The sequence below is a fragment of the Pseudochaenichthys georgianus genome, chromosome 10 (assembly GCF_902827115.2).
Source record: "Pseudochaenichthys georgianus chromosome 10, fPseGeo1.2, whole genome shotgun sequence".
Classification (NCBI taxonomy): domain Eukaryota; kingdom Metazoa; phylum Chordata; class Actinopteri; order Perciformes; family Channichthyidae; genus Pseudochaenichthys; species Pseudochaenichthys georgianus.
The window spans coordinates 25,080,994-25,101,384 of NC_047512.1; the positions used below are offsets into that span (position 1 = coordinate 25,080,994).

General features: G+C 43.8%; 2 protein-coding genes across 2 annotated transcripts; both read right to left on the minus strand.

The window, feature by feature from the left end:
* Positions 1–2,035: 2,035 nt before the first annotated feature.
* Positions 2,036–5,730, minus strand: rhogd (ras homolog gene family, member Gd). Its single transcript, XM_034092351.2, has 2 exons — positions 5,645–5,730; positions 2,036–5,015 (listed from the first exon to the last, which is right to left on the minus strand). The coding sequence occupies exon 2, from the start codon at positions 4,984–4,986 to the stop codon at positions 4,411–4,413; it is 576 nt and encodes a 191-aa protein (XP_033948242.1). The 5' UTR covers positions 4,987–5,015; positions 5,645–5,730; the 3' UTR covers positions 2,036–4,410.
* A 1,617-nt stretch (positions 5,731–7,347) lies between these two features.
* fhdc2 (FH2 domain containing 2) lies at positions 7,348–16,533 on the minus strand. The gene is made up of 12 exons (XM_034092350.2): positions 16,334–16,533; positions 14,650–15,235; positions 14,487–14,548; positions 12,633–12,735; positions 12,302–12,387; positions 11,959–12,059; positions 11,576–11,646; positions 11,259–11,366; positions 10,922–10,992; positions 10,318–10,435; positions 10,073–10,237; positions 7,348–9,976 (listed from the first exon to the last, which is right to left on the minus strand). The coding sequence occupies exons 2-12, from the start codon at positions 15,109–15,111 to the stop codon at positions 8,018–8,020; spliced, it is 3,306 nt and encodes a 1,101-aa protein (XP_033948241.1). The 5' UTR covers positions 15,112–15,235; positions 16,334–16,533; the 3' UTR covers positions 7,348–8,017.
* Positions 16,534–20,391: the final 3,858 nt, after the last annotated feature.

A 20,391-nucleotide genomic window follows, 5' to 3' on the forward strand; every position in this document is an offset into this window, starting at 1 on the left:
GCTGCTGGAACAGTTTGATTTGAATGCAGAACTGCAGCTTTCTCAGTCTCGGTGTAGCTGCGGGCCTTCTCTTAGATTATTTTGCTTTCCTTCTTTAAAAAAGGAGAAGAAGAGGAATCTCCACAGTGACTTGACTGAGTAGTGCCGAGAGCTGCCTGGCCTTTCGGCTTCACCCAGCACATCATCACACGGACAGTGAGGGCGAGGAAAGATAAAGGGAGATTGAGTAGCGATAGACAGAGCTGAGATCAAGGTCCCGGCGGACGCCATGCAGCACTCCCACTCTCTTCATGCTGATGACTCACAGAAAGCATATCCGCTGGTGTTCTTACCCTCAGCTTTACATTTCTATCAACCAGACAAAGATGGAGCACAGAGAAATTCTCACCTTCTAATACGTTCAAAAGAAAGGTTTGCTTTGTGACTTGAGGAAAAAACATCTACATTTCCATCGGACAAAGCATACCGTAAACAAAACGCACATTCGTTTTGATGCCACAAACAGATGAATGAAAATGTGGAGTACTGGATGACGTTATCTTGAACAATGTGGTCCTTTTAATATGAAATAAGAAGTAAAAATAAGAGTAGAAACTCAAACGCACAATCAGCATTTTGTTAAAGGTTTGGAGTGTAGGGAAGACTCCTATGAAGCACAAGGGCATAACACTCATGGACTTGAGTCTAATTATGTGTATTCCTTTAATTTGCACAATTTCATGATGTTTCTCTACTGTTAATCCTGCTCACCACAGTTATTCATTATGAGCTAACTTTGAGTGATAATGAGGCTGGATTAGTGAGGTTCTCAATGTAATAATTTAGCAGAATTATTTATTATAATGCCTAGTTTAGCTAAACAACATTCTGTATTAGATGACATGTCCTTGGTCTTAGAGAAACCTCCATGTTTAGTGTTTCATAGGTTAACTAAAGTTTAATATCATAATTAAAAACCTGCAAATTAATGTTTATATCTTAGTATTCAAATGACACATTCTTAACAAAATGCCATTGTTACATGCCACCTGACTTTCAATAGTACATTTCTTGACTCATTTAATAGCTTAAAGACTTGATCTTGATCGTGATCAAACTAACTGTGGTGGGCTTTTGGCATTGTCGCTATGACTACAGCCTCAAATCAGACAGTTTTGAAGAACTGGAAAATTCTGATTTGGGCCAAATTATCAAAAATCTAATCAAGCCCCCTACAAATATCCTTGTGCAAAGAATGAGGCTCTTTAATTAGCGAAAGGGAAGGAGAACTGAAATGTGTCCGGTGCACTGACCTACAAATGGATCACCTCAACCGACCCAGCTCTCATCGTCCGCCTGCCTTAACCATCACACTTCTCAGTTGTGGCTCCTGAAAGCATCTGCAATTCATACTTGGCAGAGTAACAATATATCAAGCCCTGACATAAGCAGTGACAACTTTTACAGGCTGTAAAATATCACTCAGCGTCGCCTTGATTGTAAAACATAGACAAACCGCAAAGGAAACGGCTCTAAATGTTGCTGCAGTGACGTTATAATGAGCCTTTGGAGGAGTTCAACACATCTGTCAAATGTCAAGAGCCACCGCCCATAAAGGTCAAGGGCATTTTTCAGAGCGAGAGCACGTCAGCTTTTTAAGCTCCAGCAACTGATTAAACTTGTGGGTGTCTCTTCAATTGAATGATGGCCCTGAAAACTGGATGGGTATAGACCATTAACTCCAAATGTATAGAAATTAAAAAACAGGCCATGAAGAATGGCACTCATTCTGGATTCTATGGAGCTGAGCAAGAGGGCTGTGTCCATCTAGTGTCCAGACATGGTAATTGAAATGACATTTACATGAAAATGAAGTATGTTACAGGAAAGTGGTGTGGTTTCCTGAGCTGAAAATACAAGCAGCTGTGAGAAAATGTGTGACTCAGCATGACTTCCCTCTTTCATTATTACCATAGGGCTATGCGGTAATGTGCTAATAATGTGTAATACAAGAAGCACTTAAAGTCACAAATCAATAAGGGGAAATAATAAGTAGTTGTCTGGTTTTAACCACCATTTTATTTGGCATAATTTAAAAATCATTTCACTGTTAGTTCATTTATACAAATATGCTTTTGTTATATATAAAACAATTACAAACAGATTTCTACAAATCAAGTTCCCAGTGTAAAAGCGTAGTACCACGCACACGGTAGCATACAGCTCACAGAAGGGAGCCCACAGGTGTACGTTCCACTTCAACAGCATCATCCGAGTGAAATCAGGACAAAGAAACAAGCTCACCACAATCGACAGGTTGACATATTGTGCACTTACGTTCAACCCTCCACACACAGATCTGGGACATTCTCAAACATCCTTTGGCAGATCTCAAACCGCATCACCGTTGTTAAACACATCTACTGCTCGTGTCGCGTCTTCTGTTAATTTAGACTTTACAGGCCACAATAAATGTTTACTTATTATTCACCCAGCTCGAGTGAGAAAAGGAAAATAACTTCAGTAAAAGGGTTACTGTTATTACTGGCAGCTGAAAGCACAAAGGAGCAACCAGTCATTACTAAAAAAATAGATTATAATATGTATACAAATCTTCAGATGTGGCAAGGCACGTTCCACCAACGCAGCTCTTGCTAACCGAATGTGCAGGTTGTGCTTGTGCCTTGCCCTCACTTGCGGTACGCTATGCAGGGATGTAAACCACATTCCGTAAGAGCATCCAGCTCTCTGTTTCACAAATGCATAGACTTGCAGAGTGAGATGTCAGTTTAGCACCTGTGTCTTACAAAGAGGGCTGCAGGAAGAATGTGTTTACTGGCAGAAAGCTTTTTTAAATTACAAAAATGAAACCCAGAGGTGGTTCAACCTGGATTGGAAAGGTTGTGTGGCACCATGGAACTTTAAGCTTTGGGTAGAAAAGGAGCACGACTATGGTCTTTGGTTTGGATAAGGCACCTGACCAAATAAAAGGCTCCATAAGTATTGTGGATAAACTTCTGGTAAATGGTAGAAGAATCAACAAGGCAGCTACAATGCGTTGCTTCTTCCCAGATGAAGTCATTATTGACCAACCAAAACAATATAGTGAAAAAGGCTGGTGTATAACGCCTAGCTAAGCCAGTTAAAACATATTCAGTTATTATATGCTGTACTGAATTAATTAGGAAGTGGTCATAAGTCTGTTGACCTTAAATGTAAGGCTATAATGTAAATGACGAAGGGAGCATTATGGAGATGTGGTTTATCAAATATGAGTATTAACTACACACAAACATCATACTGATCAAATAAACATAAGCTATTACAAAAAATATATATTCAACTTTGGCCATAACCGCACTCGTGGGTTAAAAACACTTGAGAAAAAAAATCATTTACAAAGTAAATTCAACATAATTAGACAAAATACAGTCTCTTTGACCCACTCGGTCAAAAAGGAATTCTTAGGCATGTTTTAATGGCACTCTGTGTGAGGCTCAAGAGTTGGGATGGAGACAGAGAAGCTGTACTACAACCTGACTCCCTGATATGCCAGGTTGAAAAATCCTGTACCAATGTGGGTTAATTTGGCAGAGGCCTTATGACACCTGCTCCTCTATTACTGAAGAGGGCAAATGGTTGGCTGCTTTCAATGGGTACAGCTTATCTTCAAAGGCCTACTGACTCTTCCATGCATGGCAGTGAGAGAGCAGTGCAAGAGGGTGGAAGGGCAGCCTGCCAAAACAGCTCCAACATGCCAGACTGAGCACAAGAGGGAACTGCAGCTCCAGAATTTAACCTCTAATCTGTACATATTGGTCAAGGGGTACTGGCAATTGTCCAGGAGTCATCACACTATTTCTGGACTCAAGCTGCTTGAAATTAAAACGTGTTCACCCTCTACTCATTACATCTAAATATGCAAGCATTTTGTTGGTGACATTGCTTGAGACTCGTGAGATGCAACCTAGGTGAGAGTATGAGGTAGTCATTATTTCTCCACCTAAAACAAAAGGCAGATCTCTTCTCTCCAGTCAAACAGGGTAGCTTGGTTGGTTGGTTTGGATGTTATTATGGCTTGAAACAACCATGATCAGTATTTTACAAGGCAAAGCAGAGAAGCTATAAATCTAGAACAGATGTAAAATTGGAGAAAAGTGTAAATATCAAAAGTTAAAATTGTAAGAAAAATAGGAGATTCGGTCTGTTGCCCCCATTCTGGCATAGTCACTTTGGTGATGATGACAACGGAGTGAAACCCTCCAGGAGATGAATAAGGAAGAGAAGAATAACAGAGGAGTTGAAAACAAAGTCTAAACTGCCAGGCGTGGTATGGAGGCAGACAGGTGACGACGTTCATTTCCTCATCCTTCCTTTGCTCCTGTGGATCTTCATCATCCCTCTCTACAGTCCAAATCTGGGAACCATTTATTACAACAGCACACACTTTTTCGGGTTCTTTTTCGTGACTGGATACAACACTGCCCTCACAGCTTCAGCAAACACCTCCCTGACACCATCCTGCAGCAGAGCAGAACACTCCATGTATTTAACAGCCCCAATCTGCTTGGCCAGGGCGTTTCCCTGCTGCTGGGTGGTAGGAGCCAGGCCCTGCTCCTTCAGCTTCTTCACCGTTTCGGCATCGCCCCTCAGATCCCTCTTGGTGCCCACCAGCATGATGGGTACGTTAGGGCAGTGGTGGGACACCTCAGGGTGCCACTTGTGCCTGACATTGGCATGGGAAGAGGGGCTGCCAATTGAAAAGCAGATGATAAAAACATTGGTCTGGGGATAAGAGAGTGTGCGCAGGCGGTCATACTCCTCCTGGCCCGCTGTGTCCCACAAGTTGAGGCTGACAGTGCGGCCGTCTACGCTCATCTGAGCGCTGTAGTTGTCAAACACGGTGGGAATGTACTCTTCGGGGAAGGCATTGGTGGTATAAGAGATGAGCAGGCAGGTTTTACCGACTGCCCCGTCACCCACCACCACACACTTTATGGTCTGCATCCTGCCTACGACCACTGGGGCTGCAGCACCTGACAACAGAAAAAGCACACCTGGGTGACTATTTATTACAATCTTTATGACTTGAGAGGCCAATACAGGCTTTTTAATAGCAGTGATAAGAGGGGCGATCATCAATCATGAAATGACAAAGGGTAAAAGGACCGGGAAGTAACTTTAAGGCAGCAGTTTTACAGGAATAGAGTTTACACTATTAGCAGAGGAGCTAACCACCGCGAACGTTAGCTCATCGACGTAATTAACGTAACATGGGATAGCTAACATTTCAGACGTCTGCTAATAAATAAAGTTTGGAAAGTTTACATAGCTTCGTTAACTACACTCCTCGAACAAGGGACAACGAGTTTATCTCAGTAAGGAGCTTATTTAACGTGTTTATTACTTTACACTGCTCGCCTATGATACTAGGCGTTCCCCCGGTGGCTAGCATCAAGCTAAGGAACTAGCACATTTAGCCGCTAACAAGCTAGCTAGTTAGCAAACAAGTTGGAAGTTTATTTGCAAGCTACTTCTTCAAAAGGTCTTCGTCTGGCCCGATAACTTCCCACAAGTTTCTCTAAAAATAGTTTTCTGTTCTAATATATATCTGAGGCGTAGTAACTTTCTGTAACAGCGAAATTTAAAGGATTTTGTGACTTACCGCCACTTGGCTTTCGATCTCTTTTTGCCTGGTATAGTCAATCACAGCCGCATCCGGGGAGCTGTCCATTACGTAAAAATCGACGTACGGAAGCAATGCAGTTTGGTAGTTGCAGTTTTACTGGTGACAGTTGTTTCCGTGACACTAGATGGCGTTGTAGAGCCGTTATGCTCTCTTTTGATTTTCCCTTTTACATATAACATATGGATGCATAGAGCCCAGCACTGTTTTTAGCACCTAACTCGAATTTAAAATCGGGCTGTAATTGCAAGTGTGGTGAGTGGTGACTGAAAATAGAGTCAGAACAGGATAGCTTTTTATACATCCTGATCTAATTAGAAACAAAAGAAAAAGGAGAACTGACACAGAATAGCACCTTTTATTTGCTGTTACATTAATGGGCATGTTAATGTTAAACGTTTGATATAGCTGTAGCAGTGCTTAATATTTTCTATGATTTTATATTTTCTGTAGAAAATCTTAACCAGCAAATATATAACATATTTATGATTGTTTCTATTCTATATATAATATAGAATTGTAAAACAAATAATGTATGTGTTTCTGCTTAAGACCAAAGCAAATTCTTTGTAAACCTACTTGGTAATAAACTGAGTTGCTAAAAATGGAAATACTCAACAATTGTATTTCAAAACTGTAGTAGAGGACTTGAGTAAATGTACTTTGAAAAAAGTGACCCACAAATCTATTCCTCTCTTCAAAGTCATCGAACTGCCAGATTTATAAAAAAAGGATATTTTTTCCTTCAACAAATGGCAATTATTTATTTTGCTAATGGCTTCAAAGATATTGTCAGAAAACTTTATTTTCAATTAGTTTGAGACCTACAATTTGACTGCAAGTGAGGGATACTGCTCCTTAACTTTACCAGTCTGTTAACATATTAAATTAGTCTAAATGTATTGATTCTTAAAGACTTTAACCTTTCTCTTGAACTTGCCCCATTCTCGCCAGTGGGTCACGGTTTAAGCTTACATACCTCACTTACAAAGGCTGTAAAACAATCCTGTGACCTGGACCATATCCTCTATTTTGGTGAACACTGGTCTAAAAGCCCATATATCACTTTCAGACAAGTCATTATTCTCACTCGGCCCGTGCTTTCAAATCAATGCAGAATACACGAAGGTAGCTAAAAGAGAGACCACTTTAGACTGCTCTGTCCTGCACCCCTGGAGACCCGTTGATGATGTCACCCCTATACACCGAGGTAGGTTAAGAGGCAAGCGCTGGCCGACAACCGGACACTCAAGAAAACAAAGAGGCACCGGTTTATTGCCTTTCCCAAGAGGTTCTGGCGTCACTGCAGCCCTATAAAGAGAGCATTCCCACTGGGACCCTACACCCACAGTCACCCTCCACCCCAACCCTTGCACCCCACTATTCTGCCAGCAGATTCCCTGGGACGTCTGTAGCATTTCCATGACAACAGCCACTGACAGAGATGGGGGTGACCGTGTCAAGAGATGCAGCAAGTGGGAGTTCAGACGAGAGGGGGAGAGAAGAAGAAGTGTGACTAGAAGACGTTGAGAAGACGCAAGAGCAGAAGTTAAGGAGTGTATACCTTGAGAGTGAAAGCTCTCATTTGAATCAAAACCTAAGGAACAGATGTTACATTACATCAACACAAGTACGGTTTAATTCAACTGATGAGTGCCTTTGCAATTGATTAGAAACTACTATTCAGTACACAGTCTTTATTCGTGTTTTCGTTTTTTAGAAATCCAAATAATACAGTGAATAACAACAAATGCTATTCAATAAAGTTATAGAATCTTTTGATACATAATAAAAAAAAGGACAAACATTACAGTAACCATCCCCCCATGGCCTCTTCTTTAGTTTGTAAAGTGCATCAGAACAATGTGGCCTCAACAAGAGGATAAACAGTTCAATATTGTACCGAGTTCAGCTGCACTGTACGACAGCCAAGTGGGAATTAACAACAATCACTTGAAGGAGCGGTCACAGTATTCAAAACTTTAAGACAAAACTACTTGTTTCTAACAGTTTTCAAAATAACTATAGGCACAGAGTGATGTCACTTGGCTGTCTTTCTGCTTTTCTATATATTTAAGATAGGGGTCTTGTGGTGTCCTATCGCCTGCAAAGGACACAAATAGGTTACATAAGAGGTAGGATTTATTCTGCTATAAGGTGAAGCACATCAGATGAATGTTCCCCAAAGCAACCAGTGCAGCTCCCTCTCATCTACATACACATTTCATAAAAATTGAATATAGAAAACTCAGAGATGCTTAAGACCAGAAAGCTGATGATGCCCACTTGAATAACATCACATGTTTATATCAGACTGACATCCATAAAGGCATGATAGTGTATTCACTCCCATCACCTCCACTGCGGCGAGGCTGCAGTAGCTCGGGGCATTTTGGGTCCAGGTATCCGTGAAGTTGCAGGGGCTTTAGGGCTCACAGGGGAGGGGCTTGTGCTCGTCGTCTTGGCGGTTTTGTTTTGGGCGGCAGATATGACAGCTGTGCGTATGGTCTTTGCCGTGACAGAGGAAGGGCTGTGGGCAGTGCGAGTCTGGGAGGGCGTCTGAGCCTCAGAGTTTGGAGCGACTCGTTTGGACACACGGAGAGGGGTTCCTCTGACAAATTCTGTCTGCGTGCTGTCTGAGCCCTTCTCGGGTACAGATCTGTCTGAAGTCCTGCGGGTTAAGGTTGGCTTACCTGGAGTCTGTGTCTCACTTACAGTTCTCTCCCGTGTGCTTTTACTGCGTTTCACTTCTGTCTGAACAGCGGCAGGCCGAGTGATAGGAGAAGAGCGCATTGATAAGCTGCGAGGACTGGACAGCCGGCTGGGCGTGGGCGTGTTAGGGGGGGTCGGGGCCCCATTTGAAGGCTCAGTTTTGGAGCGCACCCTGGGAATGCCTGTGCCATTGGAAGGTCCTGCACGTGACACAAGTCCTCTTTTGGCCCCTATTCCACTACGCACGGGGACCTTCACGGTGCGAGCCTCCTCCTTTGATGTAGGAGACCCTGGAGTTGTCCCCGCTCGGAGGTCGCCCTCCCTCTCTTTCCTCCACTTGGAGCACAGGCTCGGCGCGGGTCGTGGGAGTGGGGAGGTCGGGGGTGACAAGGCATCATAGGATCGGAGGCCTTTCACCAGTGTGTGGCACTCCAGTGTTTCACCGACACGGGAGTAAGGCTTTGCTGTCTCCCTCTCAGGACTTGGCAAGTTGCAGATCACCTCTCGCTGTGATTGGTTGAACTCTGGTAGACCTGATGGAATCCAGTTCTCCTCTACAGGTGTTGATGCCACTTCTGAGTTAATGTTTTTTGTTAAACCTACCTCAGGCAAAGGCGTCACAGCACTCGTTGTCACAGTTGGTGTCTCTCCCGCCTGTGGTTTTGACTGCACCCTCTCTGGAGCATTTACAGATGATTGTGATTGGCTCTCAGTTCTCTGGTACTTGAATGACCTTCTCCTGTTGTCACCGTGAGAAAGTATTCTATTTTGAAGAAGAGAGTGTTGTACAGACTCAACAAAAGAGTCATTAGGTTTACTCTGAACTGGGCGAGTATTCTCTGTTGCTGGCAGGCCAAACCTATGCCCATGAGTGGGGGACTGGTATTTAACACAAGGGGCAGGTTTATCAGCGGGTATCGCCGCAGTGTTTGAGAAGGAGGTCGGTGAAGATTCAGTGGTCATTGAAACAACATGTTCATGTGAAATCTCAGCTTCTTTTTCAAGTACTGTTGTCTTCGATTGGCCTTGCAGCACATAAGAACTGCTTTCAGGCCTGTGCTGCTTGGCTGTGAAGCCAGGTCCATGCTGAGAGTGGCTAAAAATGGCAATGTGCGAGTCCTGAACAGCTTCCACGCTTCGGGTTGTTGCTCGGCTGTGCTGGGACCTGCTTCCTCTCCCCAAAACAGGTTCTTGGTCGATTGGAGAACACAATCCGTCAGTCTCCGGGGAGCTACAAAGCACAGTGGTGGTCTCGTGGTCAGAGGAACTGTTGGAGTGATAACTGGTCGACGTAGGACTGCTGCCCAGCTCAGGGAAGCCCTTGAGTGTGGCAATATTATGTTGATGGTTATCGTTGTGGAAGTGATGGGAGTGTTTACGGGACTCGGAGCTTCTCAGGCTACGTCGACTCCAACTGTAGCTCAAGTTCTTCTCCAGCAGCTTCTCCAGCTCATCTTGGTTCTCCTGACTCTGAGGCTCTTTGGCGAGGCTGAGGCTCAGGTCCAGCCCCGTACAAACAGCCACAGAGCGACGCTTTTCCCCGATCTCACGTTGACGATCCAAACGTTTCTGCTCCTTCAGCTCCCGTTCGGAATTCTCCTGTTGAAAATGAAAAGAAACATTCATTTTTCAGTGACCACTAGAGTTAAATCAATACTATTTTTGAGAATATATATGTTTAAAAAAATATCTAACCTGGACAGATCTTTGGAAGCGGAGGCAAAACGAATTGAAGACCCTGCAGGCCTCCTCCAGTTTGAAAGTGCTGTCATCTTCACAGAAGAACTCCACCAGAGCCTGACTAGACATCCTCATGCCCTCTACCTCATCCTCGACCTCCTTCAAACGCTCCTCAGCTACCTGCACACAAAGTTTACACAGTCATGGCAAGAAACAAGCCATCAGAACAACTTTTAAAAGATGATGTCATTATGTCATACCTCTAGGAAATGTTGTGTATGCAGCTGGATCTCCGCCTCAGTCTGGATGTTTGCCTTGAGGGCCACCACTCTGCTTTTTAGCTTAGTTAACTCCTCAAGCACAGACCCCTCACTTAACCTGCAGAGAAGTAGATGGCATAACATATAAAGTTATTATTATAAGATCTGTATAGAGATAGCTGTGTGCATTTTATAGTAGGAAAGGCTTTTATAACTAATATTATGCAATAGCAGAAATTGATAAAAAAATACCCCAAAATTGGTTATAAATGAATATAATTGGAACAAAGTGTCCAGGAATACTTTAAAATGTTTAAATGATTGCAATAGCATGCGTGTTATCTTTACTTTTAAAGTAGAATAACGATGCTCATTCCTTAACACCATGGAGATAAACTCGACTGCAGAGCTTATAAATTGGGTCGTGTCGTGACCCACTTTCTCTCAATGCAGCTAGCTATCGCTAAGAGCTGGGTGCCTTGTTCTGATACTAGAATGAAACAGATTTTTCATTATGTTTGTTTTATCAGTCTCCCGGGTTGTTAGTAAGCTTGTATAGACAGCGACAGTCCTTGTAAGATCTGAGTTTTGGGAAGAGACTGACCTGGAGGCGGAGCCAACATGGCCTATTTGGCTAGGAAATGACAGTAAACTCTGGTCCTTTTTCACAGCTTCCTGCGGAGACAAACACAAATAATTATCCAGCTATTGTTTCAAAAGATTCAACGCGTAATTTGCTATGTTGACAAAATCATATGCTTGGCGGAGCAGCCTGGCTTGAGAAGCTACTGGTCTCTATACATTTTAGGGTCAGAGAAGATTGTTTTCTACAAGAAATATTTACACATTCTTACTGTCCACCATTTCACAAATACCCTTACACACAATATAAAGACTAATGTTTAAGTTTTGATAAAAGGATGTCCTTTTACTGTTCTTACCATTGCTACAAAATGCAGCAGATTCATGCCCGGCTTGTTAGCTTTGGTGTCGGCCAGTTTGAGCAGCGATGAAATCCGGAAACCAGCGGCGTTCCCTGCATATCCACCCTGAGAGGCCACATTCAAGGTCAGAATAACACACACAACATGTGACAACTTAAAACAAACAAGGATACAAAAACCAGGTGCGCAGTCAGAGTGACGCCCCTGAACACACACCCAGACCCCAGCGACTGGTGTATTATACACAGATAAAAGAACCGATCCTCTTTGTCGGGCTAAAGAAAAGGAAAGAAACTAAATAAAGAAGCACTCACAGCGTTCATGTAGTTCCCCGCCTTCAGCACCAAACGAAGGATGGAGTGTAATTCAGGACAGCTCAGCAGTTCTAGACAAGAAGACAGGGATTCAATATTTTGCCTCAAGGTTGGGGAATAATGAGGATGAGTGTGTATGCAACTGGCGTCAAGTCCTTACAAGTAGTCAGCAACTTTGTTTGGAATACAAGTGTACTAAACTTCTATACAAAGATATCACTGATAGCAGGTTTCTCCTTAATTATGAAACTATTCTTAATTACAATCAGGGTATAAAACGTTACTTTCATCTAAATAGGAGTATTTGAAAAAGGGAGCCGTAAATAGGAGCTGTTAATGAAGTCTTTATGGTGGTGTACACAACTCCCTGCTGTTAACTTTACCTCTGGCCGCCTCCCTCAGACATCTGGCTGCCACACACAGAGAGGTCACAGCAGGGTCAAACTCTTGTTGCAGGATCATAGCATCCAGACGCAGCCGAAAACTAATGGAAGAGAAAGGAGGGGGGCGGATTGACGGAAGAAAGGACAGGGCAGGGTGAGTGATGATGAAACAAAAAGGCACTCCTGATCAATCATCAGTTAAACAAGCACACGTCATCACAAAGTGAAGCACGTCAGCAGGATAAGTGTCACACAAATAAACAGGTTTTTAATGCTAAAGAAAAGATGGAAAGTATTGATGGTACGTGTGGTCATTTGATCCAATCTAGGACAAGGGGTGTACCTGGGAACTTCCACTAACAGCAGCAGAAAAAGATCAGTCTCTCCAAGCCAGCTCCGCTCCCCACTGAACCTCCTCAGGCGGGACTCCTGAGAGAGAAAGAACAGATGCACAGTCACATCAGGGAGGCAGCTTCCATTGAAATAACCAACATGCCGTTAACAGTCAATTCTAATATCTTTCAGCGCGATCCTTCTCCGGAAACAGACCACATCATACGACATGGTGTAATGGCTAACTTTTGATCATTCTAACCAGAGCCAGATGATGTGTAAGAGAAGAGGGAGGGGAGGGGAGTCACTGTTACATTTGTATGCCGAAAGAGGCACTTTACCTCCTCGTTGTCAGGCAGCAATTTGCAGAGCTCTGCGAGCTTCTCTGCTCCGTAGCGATCCCCCACACCATGCCTAATATCCTCAACTATCTCCTTCGCAGGCCTGTGGAAAAATTACAAAAGACATGTTTTTGGAATGACATCATTGATACTCGTGGTTTTCTCAGGACACCTCCCCAGAAAACTAATGTTGCCGGCACTATCAGCCCTTTGTTTTTCCTTGACCACAGTGTTGTGGCTTATCCCGTTCTTATCAGTTAGTAGTGGGGAGAGACGGTTGGTTGACGCCACACTGGCGACAAAGTGGCAAATCCACTGGGCAAATAAAAAGCAGACATGCAGGAAAACGTTTGAAAGGCCTTGGGATGTGGCTAGAAACTGAACTAACTGACTGATTGACCTTACTTTTTCTGACTGAGTGACACATCTGTTCAGAGGTTTTCCATTACCCCCTCCCCCTCATTTTCAGCCCATCACACATGCCTATACTCCATTATGTGTTTGGCTTTCTCTCCTCATTTATAGCTCAATATTCACTTCCATTTGAAAATACTTTGACACCACCAGGTGTACACACAAAGACATTATTTATTGTACAAGAGCCCTACACTATTATTGTACGTAATCTGTCCCAACTAGTTGAAAACTATTGAAAGCAAAATTCTGAGTGAAACAGCAAATAAAAATAGGATAAAAAAGGTATCCCAGTGAATACCCAGACACTGAAAATACAAAACCATACTTTGTGTAAACTACACCCACAACTCAACAGTAGCTCTGTCTGCCTAAAACAGCAGGCAAATAATCTCCCGACAAGACAAATGTTTGTGTACACAAGAGCTTCTTTACACATAATGGCTTTCCCTACAAGTCTTGACAGATCTGGTCTAGAAAAGAGCCGCTCTGAAGTTGAGTCCGTTAACAATTTACGCACACGTCGAGGCGGGACAATATGGCAACTCAGCTCTTCTTCTCCAAGTCATTGTATTTACCTGTAAATGTTGTATAATGTCAGGAGTTTCAACATCAAAATATAATAAGGAAACTTTGGGTATTAAACTGCATGTAAGTATTAGTGAAAAATGTAAAAGCCATATTAATTTCCAGAAGGGCATCTATTGTTTGAGTCAGACAGGCATGTTAAACAGGCTTTAGAGTTATGGTGAATAGGACAAGCCACGAGTGGGGTCGCGCTGTAGGGCGTAGTTTTAACATAAAACACTCTTTAAGGGTATCAGCAGGTGTCAACACTAACTCCACAAGGCTTTACCCAGTCACTTACCCCCCCACCCTATACAGACGGTCCTGCTGCTCAGTTGTACCCTCCCCCGCACCTGTCCCGTGTCCTCTCCCTGACAGCAGACATCCTCTCTGAGGAGACTTCACACTTCTGACAAACACTGACTGACACTCATCATTGATATATGGCCACCCACTTCAGTTCAGCTCAAGAGAAGTACTGCTCCCCAGGGTGCTGTTGTACACACTTCTGTTTCCTGCCTCTACAACTTTGACTTATATGACCCTCAGCAAATGTAGACATAAAAAGCTGAAACTGTTCAAGTGCAGCACGTTGTAAGGATTAGGGCTGGTGTTTACAATCATTTAACAATCAATTATTCTTGTGATTGTCTTAATGTATCAATCCAATTAGAAAGGTTGAACAAAAATGTATGTTTTTTAGCAAATGACATCTTCAAATGTCTTAGTTGGTCTAATCAAGAGCCCAGAACTAAAGATGTTCACATTTACAATGATACAAAACAGTGAAGAGCACCTTCACATTTGAGAAGCACATGTTGGCATTGTTGCTTTAAAACTCTTTCAGCTCTAGTTTAGAATAAAGAAGCTTACGTCTTGAACTGGCGTAGAAATATTCCAATGTTCATACTGCGTTTGGAATCAAGCAGGGAGATCTGAAGAGGCAAAGGACACAAATAAATGTAAGAAAACCGCCCATAATCTCACTATCTTTCAACATGGCTGAAACATATCACTGCCATCCTATTGATCTCACCTCCTCCGTGCTGTCCTGGGGCGATCTGCAGCGCAGCAGAGTGGACCGGCGCCTCAGGGTGCTCGTTCTGTCCTGAGGCTTACTCTCCTTCTGACCAAACAGCTCGTCCAGAGAGTGGAGGTCTATGGGGATCTCGTCCTCTCCCGGGGCCGCCCCGTTCCACACACTCTTCCTCCCCTCCACCTTCTCTTTGGGGATACGATCCCAGTTCAGCTTCCTCAGGCGACTCCGACGGGCACTGTCTTCCCGGCTGAAAGGCGAGGAAGATTCAGGTAGAGGTGGTGGTGGAGGAGGAGGAGGAGGAGGTGGAGGTGCCAGGGGAGGCGGTTGAGGGGTCATCAGCACCGGATGTGACTCCATGGCTGTCACTTCCACAGTGTCAGGGGCAATGGCGGGAAAGGCAGGCTGTGTTCCATGAAAGGCACGAGATTCCTTGCTAGCCACAGTCAGGTTGATGAGCATAGAGGCTGTGAGGGTTTGAGAGAGGGGGGGTTATAGCGGATGAGTAGCCTCTGTTCAGAAAGTCAGTGACGTATTTTCCAAATTCCAGTTAGCTCCAGTTCTAAGGTCCATCAATAGTTCCAGCCTGGGAAACAAGACAACACAACAGACATTATTGAACACTGAGAGCCACAGGATATCAGTTTGTAACAGCTTCTTTAACTGAGGCTGATGACTTCATGAGCTTGTCTGACACTTGGCCTCACTTCTCCTTTCATTAGCATAACTCCAGTGAATTGACTGATCTAACAAGTAGTTTGCAACTCAAAATGTAACCCCTGGTTCAACCATCAAGTTCAAGGAGTTTTGGGGAAAGTACTAACGGAGCAAGATGAGCTCTCCCCCTCTTTGAACAGCTTGTCCCATCCTGTTCAGTTTCACCTCACTGCATGCACATACTCCTCTCCCTTCTAATTAGAAACATGGAGACACCACAGGCGAGGTAAGATGCTCAGTTTAACCACAAACATGAGAAATAGAGGGTCTACAACATCAAAAATAAAATGTTTACTTTTAGTGTCCTTTCCTCCTTATGGGATGTTAACATCTGAAAAGCTGGTTGCACACACTTGCTCCAGCAAGTTTAAAAGCGGATTAGTGATGCATGACTCACTCATGACTGATGTTTCAGTGTCTGCGACAAGCAAAAGTCTTTAATCATCACATGGCGAAGCATTTGGCCAAAAACACATCCTGACTTCTCGTCATCTCTTGCGCTTTTAACATGAATCACAAAATCACAGCTTTTGGGAAACTTTTCAGTGATGCGCGTGATTGTAGAGCAGTTCCAACGAGCGCCGCACGAGCGCGCTGCAAACCCCCCCGCCCCCCGCCCCCCGATCTCACCCTCCATCATTTAATGAGATCTTTATCTTGACAAGCGAGAAATCATTTGATAAATCGTGTTACTTAACAGCCAATACTACGGATAAATAGTTCCGGAGAAAGCAAGATATCAATCAAACAAAAATGCAAAATTAACGTAATATATAACTTTTAATTAAATGACATTTTTTATTGTTGACGTTTGGTTTATGCTTACAAAACCGGTGTTCCCAGTGTGTACTACCCGCGCATTTTAGGTTTACCTCACATTACAAATAATGTCTAAAAATTGTCAAATCATTGTGAGTAAATCTCATCCCTCAGTTTAAGGTAAATCCAATCAAGTTATGTCACTTACCTGCCGTTAACGGCTGCACTTCCGCGAGGTAACCCCGCACACACCAACAACAGCTCGCGTTTTTTCTTTATTGTAGCCTACAGCACACTGGTACATCTACGCTTCAATCCCAGGTTTTTGTTTCCCTTATGTCCTTTATCCCGGGGATTTGAGCCGCTCCACTCGCTGCAGTCCTCTTGTCTTTCTCAACTTGCAGGGAAACTTCCACAGTCCATCGGGAACGCGCACACGCGCGCACCCGCTGACATATATCCTCCCAGTTTTCCCATGGGCGGATTTAGGGGTTTTCAGGTGGGAAAGTACTCTCGATGTTAATTCCACTTTTTGACTTTCAAGATGTTGTGATGGCACTTAATGTCTAATATGTTTGACATGTTGAAAATGAGTTATTCAATCAATAACCTTAAGATTTTAAGTCTTGTTTTTCTTTCAGAGGTAACGCAATAAATAACTATAAGATTACAATTATTTAATTTATTTTAGAGGACACACAATCATCCTAACATTCAAATTGTAATATGTATTTTCTCCTTCAGAGGAATTGTTTTAATTTCCTTTGTACATTTTTATAGTGCCTTTACAATACGTTGGGCCAGATACGATTTTACATGAAAGCTTGCAGTCAGGACCTGCACTGACAACCTGATAAGTCTCTATTTCAGGCTAATCATCATAGTGGGGAGGACTCTGATGTGTAATTGGTGCAGAAGGCCTTGATCAGGCTAAGAAGAGTATGCTATTGAGAACCTGAGAGAGGGAGCAGATGGCTATCAGACATGGGAAATGATGTCCGCATCTCCTCCCTGAACCAGGAACAAGGCATACTGTAGGTGAAAGCCAAGAGACCAGAAGTCCCTCTCGGGTGCTGAAATGGCCCAGGTGGTGGGATGTAGACCCATAACAACGACCTTTCATCCAAGGTGCTGGAGCGCTCCTGGCCCATGTCACCTGGTGCTCCTAAGTCCGGCTCAGGTAGCCCCTCTCACAGGCCACGCTGACAGGCAGTCGTCATCACCTCCGGGACCTGCAGTAATTAGGGGGTTACGACCCCAAAGATCTGGCTATTGTTGTGCCTGTGCAGCAGGGCATGTTATAGTGAACTTGTGCCAGAATAAACCTCTCTCAGGAAACTTCACTTTCTATTCAGTCACTCACTTCTCAGAGTACAGTGCACTCCTCAGAATTCAAGGAAATGCCACTGGAGAGAGACGGCAGCTTTATAGTCCGTGAAGGCCCTGAACAGCCCTGCACAGTTCCACATGTTATGCCAACATTCATGATACACGGACATTGGGACTTTGATTAATGAATAGTAAAGAGTTAACTTGGCATCCCTCACTTGTTTCACCGACATAGTGGGCCTGTAAACACCGATGTGTTTACAGGCCCACTCCCAGCCGGTCTCCCCCTTGGCATAACAGTGAGCTTCTGAGCCTGTGCTTCACTCTGCCTATTCTTTACTGAATGAATGTGCATCAGGGTGCTCATGTGTAACATTTGTGTGTGAACCTGTGTGAGTGTAAAGGAGGATCCATGCATTCAAGTAAAATTGTGCTGCATAGACATGATGGTGAGAAATATTAGTTATCCGTATTAAGGATTAATGAAAGCGCCTTGAGGAAACCTTCTGCCTTTTCCTCTCAATGGATAAATAAGGTTTTACACATCAAACTCCACCAGCAATACCTCTTTAAGAGCCCAGTTTGGTGGAGTGGTTGCAGCCATCAAGTGTTAGTCCATAATCTTGCTTTGAAGTCCAAGAGGGGTTATGTAAAGGTGAAGGCTATTAGCTCCCCCCTCCCCTAACTTACACACATAATCATAGCTGGAAACACATACAGTCAAAAACACAAAAAAATGACATTTGTTTGGCAAAGTTATTTTTGCCAGGCTGATCAAATTCTGTAAAGTGACCTCTACTTCAATTGGCTTTTTACACTGCAGAAAATGAACCCGGATGGAAAGAAATCAATACAATAGATTTTTTGCCCTGATGTCCAATTTATATAGCGTGTAAAAGTGCCTGTAAAACTATTCCAAGCTAAGCTATTGATATAACTGTGCGGGGGCTTAGTGTTATTCTGCCAGTCTGGTCGCCCTGCTGGGTCTTGGCCATTTCAATGGTGGAGTAAATAGGTCAGTGTGACTGCAGCTCCGCGGGAGTATTAAACACATACTGTGCCTTATATGTGCATGAAAAACTATGCACGCAAACACACACCTGGGACTGATCCCAGACTGGGACAGCAGGTCTGGGGAGGTATTCCTAATCAAACCCAGCTTCCTCAGATCTCTCCTGGTTTCCCAGCTGCACTAAGATCACGTGCAGTTATCCAGAACAGCCTGACAAGGATCTCTGGCTTTGGTCAGACCGCCAGCCTGATAAGGAGAGACAGCTAGAGACAGACAACACAGACACACTCTCAGCGTCTTGGCCTCTTTTCTCCAAACTCTCACATTACTTATATGAAAACTTAGAGTATATTTACCCCCCACATACATGTGTCACACATGATACTAAAAGACACACATGCTTCCACACACAACTGCTGCACAATGTTACTTCAGTAGTTCATAGACAGGACATCAGACAATGATTATGGAGACAGAGAGAGGAAAGGGCTGTGAATCAAATTTGTGAAGAAAGAAAACCCACGCTATAAGCTTTCTGTGGAAGTTTGCGGGTTGTTATCTCTTTGTCAGAGCAGCAAGCATTTTTTCGTCTTTATTCCCTCTATCTTAAGGCTTTCTGTCCATTTATTGTTAGCTTATGTTTCACATGTGCTTTTGAGTTTTTGTATGAGTTTTTGCTACAACTCCTGCTTTATTATTTATTGAGAGAGGCATGACTAAACCATGACTCCTTGTTTTCATAGACCCTCTTTAGGCCCCATTTACACGGGAACGCAAACGATATCAAAAGTAGTACATATGCCGGGCCTGTAAGTGGCGCTGTACTTCCGCCACAAAATACACCAAAAGCAGCGAAGAAGACCCCCGAGCATGGTTGCCTGGTTGCCCTTCTGTTTATGCTCCGCGGTGGATTTAGCAGCATGTAGTTCATGTAGTTCTCCATGTCCACTTGTTGCTGATGGTTGTGGTAGAGGAGCTGTAGATTTTGCACTAACATCTGTAGCATGGTCAGTAGCAGTAGCTACTGAGTGAGCAGCAGAGGTGGGGAGAGGCGGGGCTATGGCTTCATCGTTATCAGGAAATGATTGTATAGGACGTACACACAGAGCCGTTTGGCCCACCAGAGCGTTCCGTCCGCAGATCTATCCACCTTGGGACCCGTTATCGTTTGAGGGGTCCGTTTCCGCGGTTCCGTTATGGCCTCGTGTGAACGAACGGGCTATACGAAAGAGAAAAGTAGCGGATACAACCCGTTTCGTTCCCGTGCAAACAGCGCCTTAGAGCACAGCTGACACTCTGCTTTGTTTACCAAGCTGTCTACTGCCATAACACTTTTAGTGCTGGATGCTTGTGCACACTCATGTGTGTCATTAAATGTCCCCAGGTTTGGATGGATGGGAAGCTTGAGAAGATGCTTGTTGTCATTTGTCCTTGCGTATTGTCCCTGTGTGCTTAAATTAAACTCAGCAGGGTGGCAGGGAAGCTGAGGTGCTTGTGGTCAGTTGTCCTTGGGGGTTGGGTCGCCTTTGTTTGTCTTCACACATCTGGCCACTAGAGCCACTTCCGACTCCAATTAGGATTTCCTGAGACTCAATAAAGGGGATTATTGGCCTGCAAAACACTATCCCAGACTCTCCCACCCTCAGTCACCTTCCTGCCTCTGCTGCTACGGTCATTACACTAGCCAGAACTACAGTCGCACTCCACTAGAGGCTCACAATGACACAGTGACATACAGCGACATAGACAAATCAGCCCTTTTCTTCCCATCCTTTTCTTGCATCTCTTTGTCTTCTTTTAGTGAAATGAAAGACTCCTCTTATATTTGATCCCTACTTTAGAATTTCCTCATATGTGAAAGGAATCAAACGCTTCATAAATGATGTCAGCAATGGAAACTACATTTCTGCTCAACTGGCTGATGA